The sequence below is a fragment of the Panthera uncia genome, assembly GCF_023721935.1.
Source record: "Panthera uncia isolate 11264 chromosome D3 unlocalized genomic scaffold, Puncia_PCG_1.0 HiC_scaffold_8, whole genome shotgun sequence".
Lineage (NCBI taxonomy): Eukaryota > Metazoa > Chordata > Mammalia > Carnivora > Felidae > Panthera > Panthera uncia.
In genome coordinates, this window is record NW_026057586.1 from 61191267 (window position 1) to 61212733 (window position 21467).

The window sequence follows — 21467 nt, forward strand, 5'->3', positions numbered from 1 at the left end:
AAATAAGTGATATATAACCAGTATTGCTTACAAAATCTAGTAAACACCATATACAAATAGCTCTAAACAGAATTCTCTTTTAAGACTACATTGACAAATCTTAATTTTAATCTCTGTACATTTAGCATTATAGAAATTATGTTCTTCAAGTACACACAAAAATTTAACTAAGAAGAAATTTTCAATTCAAGCTACAGAACTTGTTTCATTACATATACATAGCACTGAGTAGGTCAAGAAAACAAAGTTACACAATCAGCTGTGATACTTCAGATTCAGAATCTTCATATAAATTAGATCACAGTTGTTATTCAGTCCATAAAAGAAAATGCAGAAGTCAACTCAAGACATAATGTGCAGTTCTGCTGGTGGGAATGCAAATTGGGGCAGCCGCTCTGGAAAGCAGTGTGGAGGTTCCTCAGAAAATTAAAAATAGACCTACCCTATGACCCAGCAATAGCACTGCTAGGAATTTACCCAAGGGATACAGGAGTACTGATGCATAGGGGCACTTGTACCCCAATGTTTATAGCAGCACTCTCAACAATAGCCAAATTATGGAAAGAGCCTAAATGTCCATCAACTGATGAATCGATAAAGAAATTGTGCTTTATATACACAATGGAATACTACGTGGCAATGAGAAAGAATGAAATATGGCCTTTTGTAGCAACGTGGATGGAACTGGAGAGTGTGATGCTAAGTGAAATAAGCCATACAGAGAAAGACAGATACCATATGGTTTCACTCTTATGTGGATCCTGAGAAACTTAACAGAAACCCATGGGGGAGGGGAAGAAAAAAAAAAAAAAGAGGTTAGAGTGGGAGAGAGCCAAAGCATAAGAGACTCTTAAAAACTGAGAACAAACTGAGGGTTGATGGGGGGTGGGAGGGAGGGGAGGGTGGGGGATGGGTATTGAGGAGGGCACCTTTTGGGATGAGCACTGGGTGTTGTATGGAAACCAATTTGACAATAAATTTCATATATTGGAAAAAAAAGACATAATGTGCAGTTAAGCTGGTGTATAATATGTAATATTAGGAGCATATAATATCTAAAAGTGGTTTTTTGAGAGTTATCATTTAATCACAAAAGGCCATGTTGAAGCTATGAACAAATCACAAAACCAGGAGTATTTTAGTTCCTTATTCATTTCACTTATAGCTAAAGATCTACAAACTATGATCAAATGCTGAATTCCCATTTACTTTTTATAGTTTATAACTTATTTTTTCCCCAAATGCTTTTTTAAAAAAAGTTTTCATTTAAATTCCAGTTAGTTAATACACGTTGTTAATGTTAGTTTCAGGTGTATAATACACTGATCCAACACTTATACACCTGTTGTCATCACAACACGTGCACTCCTTAATCTCCATCACCTGTTTCACCCATCCCCCTGTCCACCTCCCCTCTGGTAAACCATCAATTTGTGCTCTACAGTTAAGAATCTAAAATGAAATAACTCTTAAAAACAAGTACTATGTAAACTGCCTCTTTACCTTCATGACATCTCTATATGACCGGATGGCTGAGACTTTTCTCTTTTCATCTTCTTCATCTTCCAGGCCTTCATCCGCAGCCTCATAGCCCTCATCATTGCTGCCATCAGCTTCGACCGTGTTGGCCATGTGATCAATGAGCTGCTCTAGGGGTGGGCTTAACTCCCTTTCTTCATTCTCCTTCAAACCATAGTCCAGTGCTTTATAAATAACAATTCCCAAAGATTCAATAACCTAGGGACATTAAAGAAAGGTGATTAATGAAGATGGACTAAATAGCTTTATAGAACTAACTGTAAGGCATAAAATATTTAGTATGACACTTAAGCTAAGTATAATCTATTCCATTGCAGAAACAGGTAATAAATTAGATTTGAGGAGACAGGTAAGCCTCACCTATGCATTAAAAAAAAAAATCCCAGATGGAAATTTTTGTGTGACTTCTTCAATCCAGTATATACAATACATGAACTCTTTTTGTTTTCTTAGATTTATACTATAAACTAAAATCTGTATTATCCATTCATATAAAATACTAACCAGGTGGATTATCCACATTTCCAAAAGATATTTCTGAGAACAGACAGAGCTATCAAAGCACATATTCTTTCAGAACTTTTACACTGGTGTTTATCAATGTCTATTTCACAGACACCCCAGGAATGTGAGAGACTGCAAACTCAATTATTAGTAGCAGCTAACTTAAGTTTAAACAAACAAATCTACTCATAACCATATAAACACTGCCCAGTGAGTTACATTTAATTATTGAAAACACACATCTCTCATATGATACAAATAAGTGAGAGACTTTTTCAAACTCTGATTTCAGTGTAATGCATAGATAATCCTCCCTATCCTGTCACCTCCACCAATATTACCTCTGAAAATATAAATACGAATTTAGGAACACTGGGTATGTATCACTGCCTAATATAACCCTGATAAATGCTCCAGACTTGTGTTAATATAGGGAATTCTATGTTATTCCTCAATAGAGCCTTTCTTTTCTGCTTAGAAAGATCACATATAAACAATTCTTCTCTATCCAAAACCTTTGGCACCCAGCAAAGGCAGTCATAAGAGGGAAGTAATATAGCAATCCAGGCCTTCCTAAAGAAGGAAGAAAGGTCACAGATACACAACCCAACCTTACACTTTAAAGAGCTGGAAAAAGAACAGTAAGTAAAACCCAAAGCCAGCAGAAGACAGGAAATAATAAAGATTAGAGCAGAAATCAATGCTATTGAAACCAAACAAACAGAACAGACCAATGGAACCAGGAGCTGGTTCTCTGAAAGAATTAACAAAATTGATAAACCCCTAGGCCAGTTTGATTAAAAAGAAAAAGGAAAGAACCCAAATAACATCAAGAATGAAAGAGGAGAGACCACAACCAACACAGCAGAAATACAAACAATAATAAGAGAATATTATGAGCAATTATATGCCAATAAAATGGGCAATCTGGAAGAAATGGACAAATTCCAAAAAACATATAAACTACCAAAACTGAAACAGGAAGAAATAGGAAATTTGAACAGACCCATAACCAGTAAAGAAATCAAATTAGTAATCAAAAATCTCCCAAAAAACAAGAGTCCAGGGCCAGATGGCTTCCCAGGGGAATTCTACCAAACATTTAAAGAAGAGTTAACACCTATTCTCTTGAAGCTCTTCCAAAAAATAGAAATGGAAGGAAAACCTCCAAACTGTTTCCATGAAGCCAGCATTACCTAGATTCCAAAACCAGGCAGAGACTCCACTAAAAAGGAGAACTACAGACCAATTTCCCTGATGAACATGGATGCAAAACAACAAGATACTAGCCAACTGGATCCAACAATACAGTAAAAACTTATTCACCACAAGCAAGTGGGATTTATACCTGGGATGCAGGGCTGGTTCAATAACTGCAAAACAATAAATGTGACATATCACATCAATAAAACAAAGGACAAGACTACATGACCCTCTCCATAGATGCAGAGACAGCATTTGACAAAACATAGCATCCTTTCTTGATAAAAACCCTCAAGAAAGTAGGGGATGGAAAGATCATACCTCAAGATCATAAAAGCCCTATATGAAAGACCTACCCCTGATATCCTCAATGGGGAAAAACTGAGAGCTTTCCCCCTAAGGTCAGGAACAAGACAGGGGTGTCCACTCTCACCACTGTTATTCAACATAGCAGTGGAAGTCTTAGCCTCAGCAATCAGACAACACAAAGAAATAAAAGGCATCCAAATCAGCAAGGAGGAGGTCAAACTTTCACTCTTCGCAGATGACACGATACTCTATATGGAAAATCCAAAAGATTCCACCAAAAAACAGCTAGAACTGATCCATGAGTTCAACAAAGTTGCAGGATATAAAATCAATGCACAGAAATCGGTTGCACTCATATACACCAATAATGAAGCAACAGACAGAGAAATCAAGGAATCGATCCCAATTACAATTGCACCAAAAAACCATAAAATACCTAGGGATAAATCTAGCCAAAGAGGTGAAAAATCTATACAATGCCGTTTTTTTAAAATATATTTTTTTAAATGCTTATTTCTGAGACAGAGAGAGACAGAGCATGAGTGGGGGAGGGGCACAGAGCGAGGGAGACACAGAATCTGAAGCAGGCCCCAGGCTCTGAGCCATCAGCACAGAGCCCAACACGGGGCTCGAACTCACAAACCGTGAGATCATGACCTGAGCTGAAGTCAGTCGCCCAACTGACTGAGCCACCCAGGCGCACCACAATGCTGTTTTTTTTTTTTTTTTAATTTATTTATGTGGTATCAAAGAAAAGGAAAAGTCAGAAGTTTTAAAGATAAGCACAACAGAGTCATCGTCATCATATACTCTCCAGCCCTTAAAAGCATTGAGGCATTCACTCTAAAAAATCTCTACGAAATTTGAAATCTACCTTATCAACTGAAATAATATTTTCTCAACACAAGTTTCAAAATGTATATAAGGCTTAATTTCTCAACTTCTAGTTTTGAACCAATACTTTTTTTTTTTTTTTTTTACTATTTCCCACTGAAAATACAGAATATTTTCATCCATTTGTATCGTGTGACTTGGAACTCTACTCCCTGCTTTCAAAGTTGAAGGGAAACAAAAGCAAAAATAATCAGGACCACATCAAAATAAAGATTTTGCAGCCTAAAGGAAACAATCAACGAAACAAAAAGACAACCCACTAAATAGGAGAAGATACTTGCAAATGACATATCCAGTAAGGGGTTAATATCCAAAACATGTAAAGAGCTTATACAACTCAACATCAAAACAACAGCAACAACAACAAAAACCCCAATCCAATCAAAAAATGAACAGACGACCTAAATAGACATTTTCCCAAAGAAGACACAGAGATGGCCAATAGAAACATGAAAATATGCTCAATATCACTAATCATCAGGGAAATTCAAATCAAACCCACAATGAGATACCATCACACCTGTCAGAATGACTAAAATAAAAAATGACTAAAATAAAAAAGACAATAACAAGTGTTGACAAGGATATGGAGAAAAAGGAACCCTCATACACACAATTGGTAGAATGTAAATTAGTTTACCCACTATAGAAAACAGTATGAGAGTTCATCAAAAAATTAAAAATAGAATTATTACACAATCTAGTCATTCCACTACTGCATATTTTCCCAAAGAAAACAAAAACACTTATTTGAAAAGATATATGTATCCTTATGTTTATTGCAGAGTTATTTACAATAGCCAAGATATGGAAGCAACCACTGACAAATGGATAAGGAAGATGTGGTATGTATATACACATGCATACACACACATACATACATATATATATATATATATGCATATATATATATATATATATATATATATAACAGAATATTACAAAGCCATAAAAAAGGATGCAATCTTGCCACTGCAACTACATGGATGGACCTAGAGGGTTATTATGCTATGTGAAATAAATCAGACTGAGAAAGACAAATGCCATATGATTTCACTTATATGTGCAATCTAAAAACAAAACAAAACAAAACAAATGAATAAACACACAAAAAGCAGAATCAGACCTGTACATACAAAGAACAAATTCGTGGCTGCCAGAGGGGAGGGAGCTGGGGGTGGGCAAAATAGGTGAAGGGGAATGGGACATAAAGGCTTCTAATTAAGGAATGAATAAGTCACATAAAAGGTACCGCATAAGGAATATAGTCATTGATATTGTAACAGTGTTGTGGTGAGCACAGCATAATGTATATACCTGTCCAATCACTACTGTTGTACACCTGAAACTAATATAACATTGTGTATCAACTACCCTCAAATAAGAAAATTAATAATAAAAGAAGACACATAAAATTAACCATCACAAGTGTACCTCTTGTGAATCTGGCACACATATACATCTCTTTAAGTCTCCTTAAAGTCCATTCTGCTATTCTATCAAGTCCACTGCTTCAGGATAGTGGGAAACATAGTAAGACCAGCGGATTCTGTGAGCAGGCCCACTGCTACACCTAATTTCCTATTTCATTCCTTGATCAGAAGTAATGCTGTGTGAATTACCATGATGGTGAGTAAGGCATTCTGTAGATCCAAGAATGATAGTTTTGGCAGAAGCACTGTATGCCTAGGGAAGGCAAATCTACATCAGGAGTAAGTCACTCCTTGACTAAAATGAACAAATCAGGAGACTATAGATGCTGGAGAGGATGTGGAGAAACGGGAACCCTCTTGCACTGTTGGTGGGAATGCAAACTGGCGCAGCCACTCTGGAAAACAGTGTGGAGGTTCCTCAAAAAATTAAAAATAGATCTACTTTATGACCCAGCAATAGCACTGCTAGGAATTTACCCAAGGGATACAGGAGTGCTGATGCATAGGGGCACTTGTACCCCAATGTTTATAGCAGCACTCTCAACAATAGCCAAATTATGGAAAGAGCCTAAATGTCCATCAACTGATGAATTGGTAAAGAAATTGTGGTTTATATACACAATGGAGTACTACGTGGCAATGAGAAAGAATGAAATCTGGCCTTTTGTAGCAACGTGGATGGAACTGGAGAGTGTGATGCTAAGTGAAATAAGTCATACAGAGAAAGACAGATACCATACGTTTTCACTCTTATGTGAAACTTAACAGAAACTTAACAGAAGACCATGGGGGAGGGGAAGGAAAAAAAATTAGAGGGAGGGAGCCAAACCATAAGAGACTCTTGACAACTGAGAATAACTGAGGGTTGATGGGGGGTGGGAGGGAGGGGAAAGTGGGTGATGGGCATTGAGGAGGGCACCTTTTGGGATGAGCACTGGGTGTTGTATGGAAACCAATTTGACAATAAATTTCATATTAAAAAAAAAAGAAATTAGGGTAAACATAAGGTTCCTGTTTTATTACTATTCAATAAAAGCTCTCTGTTGTACACTCTCTGAAAAAAAAAAAAAAAAGAGTAAGTCACTCTTCCAGTAAGAACAAAATGCTGCCCCTTCTATGATGGAAGAGATCCAATGTAATCAACCTGCCACCAGGGAGCTGGGTAACAGCTCTTGTCCAGGGTAACAGAGCCATATTGGGAATTTAGTACTGATCTCTCCTTGCTGTTAGATTGGGCCCTAGGCAGTGGCTATAGCTAGGTGAACCTTGGTGAGTGGAAATCCATGTTGATGGCATAATCCCCATCCCTAGCCATGTTCACAAGACCACTGCAAGATGACAGAGTGGCTGGGAAAAGAGGCTGACTGGTATCCACAGAAAAGGTCATCCCATCGATTTGAATATTAATATCCTTCTCTGCTGAGGGCACTCTTCGGTAAGCATTCACATGGGACACAAATATCTTCCCATTTTTTGTCCAGAGAATCTAACCACATATCTCTTCCCCAGATTTCCTTGTCACCAATATTCCAGTCATGTCCCTTCCAAGTAAAAGTACACAACTTGGGGCGCCTGGGTGGCTCAGTCGGTTAAGCAGCTGACTTCGGCTCGGGTCATGATCTCGTGGTCCTTGAGTTTGAGCCCCGCGTTGGGCTCTGTGCTGACAGCTCAGAGCTTGGAGCCTGTTTCAGATTCTGTGTCTCCCTCTCTCTGACCCTCCCCTGTTCATGCTCTGTCTCTCCCTGTCTCAAAAATAAATAAAACGTTAAAAAAAATAAAAAAAAAAAAAGTACACAACCAAGTATACTGTTCAAAGTTCTGCCCACTGGGAGGATTTCCCTTTGACACTATCCTTCAGGGATATCCCTGAAAGGACATATATTGCTACAGCTGTCCACTTCCAGGTGGCACCTGCATATTATGCAGAACCATCTGTAAACCAGGCGCCAGTCTTCTTTTCTTCTGTCAACTGATTCTAGAACTCCCCAGAAGGCAGACAGGTATAGGCTAGGAAGACAAGGGAGTGTAGCAGAAGTACATTCAGGCAGTGCTTTCAGGGCCTACTTGTGCCCCATCACATATACACCATTCCAAATGATGATGGAGTGCTGCTATACACACTCCTCATGGCTTGAAGGGTCAGATAATACCCAGTTCATGACGGGAAACTCAGGTCACATAGTAACTTGGTGGCCCATGGTTAAGTGTTCAGTCTGTAGTATGGCCTGGTAGCAGACCAAGAGCTGTTTCTCAAGTGGAGAATAGTTATGCACAAAGAATAACAGGGCTTTACTCCAAAATCCTAAGGATCTACACGGCCATTTACCTACTGGAGCTTGCCAAAAGCTCCAAACAGCATCTATCTACTTGCCAATTCAAGCACCATTGGATTTGCTGGACCATATGGCCCAAGTGACAGAGCAGTTTGCACAGCAACAGGACTTGTTTCAGAGCCTTCTCTTGTTCTGGGTCCTACTCAAAACGAGCAATTTTACTTACCACAGTCATGGTAAAAGGTGTGTCTTCTAGACAGACATTCCCAGGGTGAAGAGTAGGCTTTTTTTTTTTTTTTAATTTTTTTTTTTAACGTTTATTTATTTTTGAGACAGAGAGAGACAGAGCATGAACAGGGGAAAGGCAGAGAGAGAGGGAGACACAGAATCAGAAGCAGGCTCCAGGCTCTGAGCCGTCAGCCCAGAGCCCAACGCGGGGCTTGAACTCACGGACCGCAAGATCGTGACCTGGGCTGAAGTCGGACGTCTAACCGACTGAGACACCCAGGCGCCCCAAAGAGTAGGCTTTAAATAACAAACACAGTTTCTCATCTTACTATAATTCATCTCTTCAATGTAGTTTTTTTTTATTATCACTCATGTACACTATTGTCCAACTGTACTGATTTCTTATTCTTTCCTTTATATGCTTTTTATACTTTGTCTCTATGACATTTTTCAGTATTGTTCCTACCTTCTACATGGACTTTCTCCTGTACTTTTGTATGTCCAAATCCTATTCATTTTTCCATCTCCCTGCTCAAAGGAATCCCTTCCATAATGACTTGCTAACCCTGATTAACAACTATCAGCTGTTATATCACATCACAGTCTCTATCCACTGTTCTTCCTTGATGAAAACAATCATTTTTCCCTTCAAAATCACCATGACATTGACTTGTACCTTTATGCAGTACATTTCACTTTTTAACTTGGATAATAGTTAATTATGTACATATCTTAATTCCCCAAAAAGATTAACCTCCTTGAAGGTAAAGTCCTCTATGATTCATCTTTAGGTCTTTACATTATTTAATAAACAGCAAAGACTTAACAGTTAATGAGTGAATAAACCAAAATATAAATTCCTTCAACTCATATCTGTATGGTTGAAAAGTTGGATATGGAATTTATGGATATAGGCAAAAATACCTGTCACTTTAATCTCTCTCATTTCAACAGACCACTACAGTGGTGATCCAACCCTGAATAGCCTCTGAAACTTTCTAGCTAAAGGATAAATTATGTCTAACCTGGTTTAAATGTCCTAAATCTATTCATCTTTCCTGATTTAAATCTGAACCACAAAGTAATTCTATATTTAACCCAATCTCTTGGAAACATAGCATATATGGCTGGGCATGAGTAGTCTGACATGTACACCAGATGACTCACTACTATTTCTGGACTGAGGTAACTTTTAACCTTTTGCTAAAATATATACCCAGTTCTTCAGATAGTCTGCAGCTATGGAATAAGGGTGACCACAAGAACAATAATCAAAGCATAACTGTACCTAGACATACTAGCTTGCCTAGATATATACTTACTTGTACTAATTTTAGAAGTTCCTTTGCCAAAACCTTTGGAAATGTTAAGAAACCCAAGGGAAACAACAATGTCATTCCTTTGAATGACCAGTCTCCAGGCAGCTGGAAAATCATCCTTCATGTCCTGTCACATTGGCATCACACCCCAACCCCAGAGGCTTCCAGAGATTCTAAAATGAGCAGGGAATTACAGCATAAAACCTTAAAGTTAAATGGAACAATTGAAGCACAATTGAAATCTGTGGTTTTTAAGCCTAATCAACTGATAAAGGGTGAAGGAAAGAAGGCATCAAATAAAACCACATATTCCAAAATTTAAGGCTGCTACAACATTATGACTAATTACCTCTCAGCTAGTGATAGCTGGCTATAAAACCCTACAGCTCAGGGGTAAAGAGACACATGAATGGAACTGAGTGTTCTCTGGACTCCAGACCCAGCCATGCCATCACTGAGAGTAGACTCACTATAGAACAACAGCATACCCACTAACGTCAATGTTTCATGGAAAGCACGCAGGTTGGCGTAAGCCCACTGAGCCCACATACAGTCTTCCTCTTACCATGCTAACTCACTTCATCTGGCCCCTCTTCAACTTGACTTGCATTTCCTAAAAATATTTGAGTCCATATTTGTTTCCTTTACTAAAATATAAACTTCAGGGCACCTGGGTGGCCAAGTCAGTCGAGCGTCCAACTTCGGCTCAAGCCATGATCTCACAGCTCGTGAGTTTGAGCCCTGTATCAAGGTCGCTGCTGTCAGCACAGAGCTCGCTTCCCATCTTTTGTTCCCCTCTCTCTCTGCCCGTTCCCCACTTGCACTCTCTCTCAAAAACAAATAAATCTAAAAAAAAAAAAAAAAAAGAAAGAAAGAAACTCCTTTAGGACAGGGATCAAGTATGATTCTTCCTGTTATTTAGGACAGGGATCAAGTATGATTCTTCCTGTTATTTGCTACAATGCCTAGCACTTTGCTTTACACAGAGTATGTGCTTTAAAATCTTGGTTAAACACATGAGAGTTATAATAGCACAGAAGTCTTTAATGCCAAATCTGATAAAATGGGGACAACTTATATCAAGGTTGTCAAGCAAGGTGCCTAGCACTTTAGTGCCATCAAACAAACAGTAGTTGCTATTGCCTTCACCATTGTGCCTCACTGCCAAAATCCCCTATTCTCCAGCCTAAAAATTAAAAACAGTTTCTTCAACTCTTCAGGTCCCTTTGCCAATGAGATGAATGAGATGTCCTTATATTTGTGTAACATTTTATTAGAACATGTTTTCCTTTATTTATCACAATCCTGTGAAGGAGACATTATCTCCATTTTAAAGATGAGAAAATTGAACTTAAAAGAGGGTCAATAAACTGTTTACTGTCGATTAACAAGTAACAGAGCCAGGACTCCAACCTGACATTGTCACTTATAAAATTCCATAGCCAGAATTTTACTATAACCAAGGTGCACATCTGAACATCTCCTAGTCTGCCAATACTTGTCCAAAATATGTTATTCAGTACTAAATTCCATTCCATGTGTAGTACAATCATCAAAGAAACAACAAATGGGCATCTTCCTTGTTCTACATCAAATAGTTCTATAAATATACCTAGTTTTATATTCAGATTTGTTAAACTCATTAAATTGCTGACACTTTAGGTTTACATTCAACCACAGTGACAAGTAATTCAGACAACATAATAGTTAACCAACTTTTTCTATTAATAAAACAACTGAAACATAATTGTACCTAGTGTTTGTAAAGATGTTATGTAATCCTGGTAAAGGGTTTTACATTATCTCTAATCTATTTTATCTTTGTATTTTGATAAATAAAATTTTTTGTTTTTGTTTTGGGGCACTTGGGTGGCTCAGTCAGTTAAGCGTCTGACTTTGCCTCAGGTCATGATCTCACAGTTCATGAGTTTGAGCCCCATGTTGGGCTCTGTGCTGACAACTCAGAGCCTGGAGCCTGCTTTGGATTCTGGGCCTCCCTCTCTCTGCCCCTCCCCCACTCGCTCGTGTGTGTGTGTGTGTGTGTGTGTGTGTGTGTGTGTGTGTGTGTCTGTGTGTGTGCGTGCGCGCGCACTCACTCTCTCTCAAAATAAATAAACATTTAAAAATTTTTGGGGCGCCTGGGTGGCGCAGTCGGTTGAGCGTCCGACTTCAGCCAGGTCACGATCTCACGGTCCGTGAGTTCGAGCCCCACGTCAGGCTCTGGGCTGATGGCTCTGAGCCTGGAGCCTGCTTCCGATTCTGTGTCTCCCTCTCTCTGACCCTTCCCCGTTCATGCTCTGTCTCTCTCTGTCCCAAAAATAAATTAAAAAAATTAAAAAAAAAATTGTTAAAAAATTTTTGCTTTTCTTAGGAACATCATTTAAAATCTAGAGTCTGCCATCTAATTCATTTACTATCATTTCTAAACTAAAATCTGCCAATTTGGGTATGCCTTCTGAATCTTCATAAAACTGATTTAAATGTTAAATAAGATAGTTGCATCTAAGAAGCCCTTCAGAACACCAGAGGCATTTTTTCCATGCTGACTCTAACTACAATGTAACCCTATAATACTGATCTGACACTCTTCCACCTTGCTCACAAAAATATAAAAGATTTAATAAAATTTCCTGCTACAATCTCTAAATATGGTGGTAACTCACAACTAGTAAAATCTATCCAAAGAAAGTATATTTTTCCATTAATCAATCTAGCTAATGTCCAGTGTACACAGTTCCCTTCCCTTCACTCATTCATTCAGTCAACAGGTATTTACCAAGAGCAGTATATATAGCAATGGAGATAGAGCAATGATGAAACAACTCTGTGAGCTCTCTGGCTTTCACAGAAGTTCTGTCTTAGAGAAAACAGATAATAAATAAATAAGTCATGTAATTGTGCTAAACATTATAATAAAGAAGAAAGAGTGTTATGAGAGTATATAACAGGGAGCCCTAATCTAGTTTAGAAATTCAGGAAACCCTCCTTCAGGAAATAAATCTTAAATGGAGACATGAAAACCAACTAGAGCTAACCAGAGATGAGGGAATTAGAGTAGAATTCCAGAGAGAAACAGTGAGTATGAAGGCCTGGAGGTCAAGAAGAAAAAGGAGTGATTGAAAACAAAAATCCTAATGACAAGAGGAAGGGCTAGGAAGAGGCTAGAGAAGTGGAGAGTGGGTCCTTCGCACAGAACATAAGGCCTCATATGAGCTATCTGAAGGACCTGAACCTTCATCATGTAAAATCAATGGCAGGCAACTGACATGTTTTGGGAGTGGGATGATCTGATCATATTTCATTTTGTTTTATTATAAAATTTTATTTTAATTTTTTTTAAAGTTTATTTATTTTTTGAGAGACAGAGACAGAGCATGAGCTGGGGAGGGGACAGAGAGAGAGGGGGAGTCACAGATTCTGAAGCAGGCTCCAGGCTCCGAGCTGTTAGCACAGAGCCTGACGAGGGTTCAAACTCATAAACCATGAGATCATGACCTGACCTGAAGTGGGACACTCAACCGACTGAGCCACCCAGGCACCCCTAAAAAAATTTTTTTTAATGTTTATTTTTGAAAGAGAGCACAAGTGGGGAAAAGGCAGAGAGAGAGGGAGACACAATCTGAAGCAGGCTCTAGTCTCCAAGCTGTCAGTACAGAGTGAGACTTGAACTCACAAACTGAGAGATCATGAGCTGAGCTGAAGTCGGATGCTCAACTGATGGGGTCACCCAGGTGCCCCTGATCATATTTCATTTTTAAAAGATATCATGCCAGGGCACCTGGGTGGCTCAGTCATTTGAATGTCAGACTCTTGATTTTGGCTCAGGTGACAGTCCCAGGGTAGTGGGATAGAGGTCTGCACTCGTGCCCTCTCTCTCTCTCTCTCTCTCCTCCCCCCCCCCCGCCCCACCATTCTCCCCCCCTCATGCACACATTCTCTCTGTCTCTCTAAAAATAAAAAAATAAAAGATATCATGCCACAGTAATCAAGACAATGTGGTACTGGAAAAATAATAGACAAATAGATGAACTAAACAGAATAAAGCCTAGAGAGAGACTCACAAAAATATACACAACTAAACTTTGACAAAGGAACAAAGGCAGTTCAATGGAGAGATGACAGTCTTTATTACAAATGGTACTGAACTACAGGATATCTACATGCAAAAATACAAATCTAGACACAGACCTTGTAACTTTCCCAAAAATTAACTCAAAAGAGATCATAAACCTGAAAGGAAAATGCAAAATTATAAAACTAAAAGACAACATGGAGAAAATCTAGGTGACCTTGGGCTTGGCAATTTTTTAAATACAATGCCAAAAGCACAATCATGAAAGAAAAAAAATGATAACATGAACTTCAATATAATTAAAGTTCTGCTCCATGAAAGGCACTGTTCAGAGAATGAAACAAGCCCCAAGACTGGAGAAAATGTTTGCTGAACACATACTGATAAAGGACTGGTATCTAAAATACACAAAGAACTCTAAAAATCAGTAAGAAAATGAACCCATGGGGCACCTGGCTGACTCAGCTGGAAGAGCATGCTACTCTTGGTCATGAGTTTGAGCCCCATGTTGGGTGTAGAGATTACTTCAATAATTAAAAAAAGAAAGAAAGAAAAAAAAATGAATTCTATTACACAAGGAGCAAGTGATTGGAACAGACAACTCACCAAAGAAGATATGTGGATGGCAAATAACATATGAAAAGACACTCAACATTAAATGGACTAGGGAACTCCAAGTTAAAACAATGAGATCCCACTATGCACCTATTAGAATTGGTAAAATCCAAAACACTGACATCATCAAACACTGGTGAAGATGTGGAGCAACAGGAATTCTCATTAATTGTTTGGTGGGAATGCAAAATGATCCAGCCACTGTGGAAGACATCTGGTAATTTCTCACACAACTGAGGATATACTCTTACCATAAAATCAAGCAATTGTGCTCCTTGGTATTTATCCAAATAAGTTGAAAACTTATGTCCACATGAAAATCTGCACACAAATGTTTACAGTGACTTTATTCGTAACTGACAAAACTTGAAAACAACCAGGATGTTCTTCAGTAGATGAATGGGTAACAGACTGTGATACATCCATACGATGGGATATTATTCAGAGATAATAAAAAGAAATTAGCTATCAAACTATGAAAAGATATGGAGGAACCTTAAAAGTATATTGTTAAGTAAAAGAAGCTAATCTGAAAAAGATAAATACCACAGGACGTTCTAGAAAAGACAAAATATGGAGAAAGTACAAAGGTTGCCAGGATTTGGGGAGCTAGAAAGGAGATGAAAAGGTGAAGCACGGGGGATTTTTGAAGCAGTGAAACTATTCTACATGATACAGTAATGTGGATACATGTCATACATATTTGTCAAAATCCACAGAATGTACAACACAAAGAGTGAACCCTAATGTAAACTATGCAATTCAGTTGTTAAAATAATAATAATAATAATAATAATAATAATAAGGTATCAATATTGGCTCATCAATTGTAACAAACGTACCACACTAATGTGAGTTCTAAATAACAGGGGAGGGCACCTGAGTGACTCAGTCAGTTGGGCATCCAACTTCAGTTCAAGTCAAGAGCTCATGGTTCATGAGGTCAAGCCCCACAATGGACTCTCTGCAGTCAACGCAGAACCCATTTTGGATCCTATGTCTCCCTCACTTTCTGCCCCTCCCCTGCTCATTCTCATTCTCTCTCTCTCTCTCTCTCTCTCTCTCTCTCTCTCCCTCTTTCTCTCTCTCTCTCTCCCCCCTCCCTGGAGGAAGAAAGGGGTATGTAGGAACTCTATACTTGCCAACCAATTTTTCTATAAACCTAAAACTGCTCTGAAAGAAATATTCTATTAACTAAAAAAGAGAGAGAGTGTACTTAAAAATACAATGTTGGAAAATGGATGAAAAATGGGCCAGAGTAGATATGGGAAGACCAATTAGGAGGCTACTGCAGTAGTGGCCAACTCAGGAATGATGGTTTCTTAGGCCAGGGTGATAATAGTGTTTAGACAGAAAATGCTGAGGATCTGAAACAACTTCACAGGTAAATGGATAGGAGAGAGGACTTGGCAATGCATTAAATGTAGGGAAAAGGAATCAAAGTGATCCTTAGGGTTTTTAGCTTGGACTAGTAGAGAAAGTGGTACCATTTACTGATATAGAAAATTGGAGGAAAAAGAGATTCAGAGAGAGAGATGGTAAGTTCAGATACCTGTGGGAAACATAATCACAGATGTTAGATCTGCAGCTAGGTGGACTGCAGAAGAGAGTCATGAACTGGGGTCATAAACTGGGATTCCTTGGCAAATCATTGGTCAACAGAGTCATGAGAATATATGAGAGAGCTGAAGGAGTGAAAACACACAAGGGAAGAAGAATCAAACACTTAATGAATGGTCAGAGAATGTGAAATCAAGATATAAGACTGTAAAGGAGCACTAGTAATGGGGAAGGGACAGAAGGATGAATAAATCAAATGATGATATCACAAAAATCTAGGACTTTAAGAAGGAAGACACAGTCATATGTATTGGACGTGGGTGAGGAAAGGTCTAGGACACATACCTTGGATTTAGTGAAGCAGAGGTTACTGGTAGCTTTAGCAAGGGCACTCTGGGTAAGTAAACAGTAGTATGTGCACATAGTATGATCAGAAATTGTTATGAAAATAGGGGTGCCTGGCTGGCTTACCTGGAGGAGCATGTGACTCTTGATCTTGGGGTCATGAGCTCGAGCCCCACACTGGGTGCAGAAATTGCTTAAATAAATAAAATTTAAAGAAAAAAAGAAATTTTTATGAAGACAAAGGGAAATGTGACAGCAGCCAGACATGAAGCAGCGCAGAGGTAAGATTTTATTTATTTATTTTATTACCCTTCAAGACTACAGAGCCTTAAGTATGTTTCAATGGTGATGAAAAGGAAGTAGAAGGGGGAAAGCTGAAAATAATGAAGAGATCAGAGTTACTGACAGTGACAGAATAATTATTATATGACCTTCCTTGGGCAAATCTGACCTCCAAAAAATATATATTTCCCTAAAATTCAGACATGCTTTTTCTTCTTTGCTTTTATTACATGGCAAAAAAGTCCATTTGCACACATATCAGAATTATTCACTATTATTTCCTGAGCACTTTTAATGTGGATATATAATAAATTCTTTAACATGCCATTCTAAGTCTTTTACCTTCTAAGCCCAGTGAACTTTTCCATGCACAGCTCCACACTGTGCATATTATTTCAATCATTTTCATATTGCTGTGCCTTTCTTTATCCACGCCACTCTGCCGATGGCATTTCTCTCTGACAAATCCTACCTATCCTTCAAATCCCAGCTCAGTGTTACCTCCTGTACGAAGTATTCCTATTCACTCCAGAATTGATCATTTCTGCCCTCGTCAACTTTCTTGCTGTTTAACTGACTTTTAGCATAGTACAGGTGACTATTAACTGTACCAAGAACAGCAGAATAATCATACTTTTCAAATGTAGATGAAAACTAAATACACTTCTAAATAACCCTTAGGTCAGAGAAGAAATCTCAAGGGAAATTCAAGAATATTTTATGATAATGAAAATATATACCCAAATCTGTGGGACACAACTAAAGCAATGCTTAGAAAAAAATTTATTGCTTCAGATGAACAGACAAACTCCCTGAAAGGCACAACTTACAAAAAGTTGGAAGATCCTAACATTGAAAACTATAATACATTGCTGAAAGAAATTAAAGATCTGGGTAAGTGACAAAATACACTAAGTTCATAGACTGAAGGACTAAATATTGTTAGAATATCAGTTCTCTCCAAATTGGTCAATGCAATCCCAATCAAAAACCCAGCAGAACTTTCAGAGAAACTGACAACCTAATTTAAAAATGTATATGGGATAGCAACACGAATTTTGGAAAAGAACAGCACAGTTGGATGACTGACACTACCTGATTTCAAGACTTACAATAAAGATGCAGTAATCAAGACTGTCTAGGGGGCGCCTGGGTGGATTGGTTGGCTGGTTCGGCTCAGGTCATGATCTTACAGTTCGTGGGTTCGAGCCCCCGCATTGGGCTCTGTGCTGACAGTGCAGAGCCTGGAGCCTGCTTTGGATTCTGTGTTTCCTTCTCTCTCTGCTCCTCCCCCACTTATTCTCTGCCTCTGTCTCTTAAAAATAAATAAACGTTAAAAAAAATTTTTTTTTAAAAAGACTGTCTAGTACTGGTATAAAGGTAGACACGTGGTACAAAGTGTCCTTAATTAATCCTACCCTATATGAGCAATTGATTTTAAACAAAAGTGCCAAAGTAGTTCAATGGAGGAAGGATATTTCAACAAATGGTGCTGGAACCACCAGATGACTACAGAAAAAAGTAATATGCCTAGATCTCTACAACATACACAAAAATTATTTTTAAATGTAAATATAAGTATAAAAGTTAAATCTATTACACTTCTAGCAAAAAAACATAGGAAAAATCTACACAACACTGGTAGCTTCTCACAGATTTTAAATATTTTCTATATACATTTTCACGTTGTCAGTGAAAGAGGCAAATATTTGTTATACAGGACATAAAAAACACTAATCACAAGAAGAAAAAATAAATTAGATTTCATCAAAATTAAAAACTTTGCTATTTAAAAGACAATGATAAAAAAATGAAAGGGCAAGTCACACACTGGGTAAAAGTATCTATAATATATACGTGTGTGTGTATGTATATATATGACATATATATATGACAAAAGATTTCAATCTAGAATACATTTAAAATTTTAAAACTCAATACTAAGATAAAGAATCCAATAAATAATGGACAAAAGATCTGAACATAAATTTCACAAAAGAAGATATACAAATGGCCGAAAGCACGTGAATAAGGCTCTGTGTCATTAGGGAAATGCACATCAAAATGACCAGATATTTTACATCCTCTAGAATGGCTAAAATTTAAAAAACTGACAATAATAAGTACTGGTGAGGATGTACAACTAGAACTCTCATACATTGCTGGTGTGAATGTGAAATGATACAACCATACTGTAAGTACAGTTTGGCAGTTTCTCATAAAAGTTAAATATACTTTTACCATGTGACCCATCAATTCTACTGCTAGTTATTTACCCAAAAGAAATGAAAATATACATCCAAAAAAGGCTTCATACATAAATACTCGCAGCACCTTTACTTGCAATAGCCAAAAACTGGAAACCACCCAACTGTCAAGCAACAGATGAATGGATATACACTGCAACAGATCTACCCAGTGAACTACTAACCAGCAATAAAAAGGAGCACACTACTTCTCACAGCAACACAGATGAATCTCAAAAACATTCTGCGGAGCAAAACTGTGAACACAGAAGTACATTCTGTATGATTACTTTTACATGAAGTTGGAGCTCAGAGGGAACTGACTACAGAGGGAACTCTCTAGGGTGATGAAATGATTCGGGTGGAACTTATGTGAGTGTACAAATTTGTTAAAAGCCATTGAACTAAACACTTAAAATATCTGCTTTTGTTATATTTAGGTTACACCACAAAGGTGGTTTTTAAAAAGAACTGAATACAGTATTTACACTGTGAAGAGAATAGTGGACCAGCAGTCATGAGATAGAATCTGCTCATTATGCGATGTGTGACCTTGGGTGGGTCACTTATTCTCCACAGATCTAAGACTCTTCAAGAGTAAATTTAAAGAAAAACCAATTAAAGTGCTTTCCAATCCCAACAGCTACAAGAATTAGAAAATTGAAGAATTTGAATACTAAAAGAAAATACATAGGTTATAAATATATGAAGTTTTGCTTATGGAAATGCCATGGTTGAAGAACTACAGGGGTTAACTTGACTTTTTTTCTGTAAGTAGCTTTTTGAGTAAATTGCGCTTTAAGAGGAGTAAAGACAAATTACAGCAAGAGCTATCTCTGAAAACCCTAAACATAATAAAGGGAACTTGCCTGCCCTGTTTTGTTGGGACATTCAATTTTGGAACTGGTTCCCAACTTAAACAACAAAAAACTCAGATCTTAAGGACGTTTAGGAGAGGAAAAAACCATACATGCATACATACAAAAAGACAAGGACAATCAAATCTGAACAGCTAAGAACAAGACAGGAAATTTCCACCACTAAGAAGGAAAAGCTTTACACACACACACACACACACGCATGCACACACATACACATACTGAATAAAGCTTATTTTTAAATGACTGGGCCTATACATACAATGAAATACTGTTCAGACTTTAAAAGGAATGATATTCTGCTATATGCTGCAACATGGATAAACCCTAAAAACATGCTAATAAAATAAACCCAACACACAAATACAAATATGGTAATTCCACTTATATGGAATACCTGTAATAGGTAAATTCCTAAAAACAGAAAGTAGATTAGAGGTCAGCAGGGTGTTGGAGAAGGTGGAATGGGAGCCATTGCTTAATGAGTACAGAGTTTCCATGTGAGATGAGGAAAAAGTTTGAGAAACAGTGGTGATGGCTGCAAAACATTGTGAAGATAGTGCAACTGAACTGTACACTTAACATGGTTAAAATTTTATGCTGTGTGTATTTTATCACAATAAAATGTCTGATTGGGGCTGCTCAGTTTCTTAGGAAGTGCTATGACTCAGCAATATTCAGAAAGGCCTGATTCCTCATATCTGCAGGGGTTACTCGGGTTTCCAAAAAGAAATAAAGGGACTGGTTTATCTACGTTTCTACTGGAAGCATTTCTCTGTTAGAACCACACACAGCTCTGCTTCACACTACCACTCTGTTTAGAGTGCTGAGTGCGCCTGTAGTTTGCTTGAATCATCAAGGCTTTGAATCCGCCTGTCACCAGCATTTGACACAGCTGACCATATCTTTTTTTTAATCTTCTTCTGATTCCACACTCCTCTAATTTTCTTCCTCTTTGACTCATGACCTTGACAAGAGAAGCTTTGATGGAGTAAGTCTTGGTGGAAACATGAGAAGAGGACATGGAGGCGGTGGTAACGGATAGAAATGTCTCTTTCTGCTTATTTCTGAAATAATATCCTTGAATAGATGTTTGGTACAGATGCAGGGAAGCAGATTGGGTAGTGGGAGAATGTGAAAGTTCTCTTCAGGTTGCGTTTCTTGAGTAAAAAAAGTACAGCTGCAACTGAGAGTGAGGCGGGAGAAAGGAGAATAGGGTGTTGGAGGCACGAAGAGAAAGGTTTGAAACAGTTTCCCAGCCATCAAGAAACACTGGTCCATTTAAAACCCCAAATTTATCATGTTCCTCTCTTACTAAAACCCTTCACTATGTCTTTTAAAAACGAAGTACACTACATTAAAGAATTTTCCCACAACTCCTGGCACATATAGAAATGCTTTCTTCAGTTGGAGAGAAAATTACACCTGGTTTGACAGGGTGTTCCCACGATCCCAGCCAAGCCCCTAGGCCTAAGTGGCAGACCACAGTGACTGCTACGGTTATGGAAGGGACAGGTATCTATCACAAATTAGTGTAATGACTGTGAGCTGTAATTTCATTTCATGCACAGCCTCATTTTTAATTAAAACTGGACAAAAAGCAATGAGGACAGCGTCAATCCACAACTATACCACATGTGAGATGCTACAAATATTTGTCAATTACCAAATAAAAAACAAGGGGATGCAAAAAAGAAAAAGGGAGGGGTTCACCTGGGTGGCTCAGTTGGTTAAGTGTCTGACCTCAGCTCTGGTCATGATCTTGTG

At 38.0% G+C, this 21467-nt stretch overlaps 1 protein-coding gene across 5 annotated transcripts in view; it reads right to left on the minus strand.

Annotated features, from left to right (window-relative positions):
• SPIRE1 (spire type actin nucleation factor 1) overlaps positions 1-21467 on the minus strand; it is a 200926-nt gene that overhangs the window by 114929 nt on the left and 64530 nt on the right. For all 5 annotated transcript variants that reach the window (XM_049620471.1, XM_049620469.1, XM_049620470.1 and 2 more), the window contains exon 3: positions 1504-1737. In XM_049620471.1, the coding sequence (XP_049476428.1) occupies positions 1504-1737 (234 nt within the window). The remainder of the gene's footprint in view (positions 1-1503; positions 1738-21467) is intronic.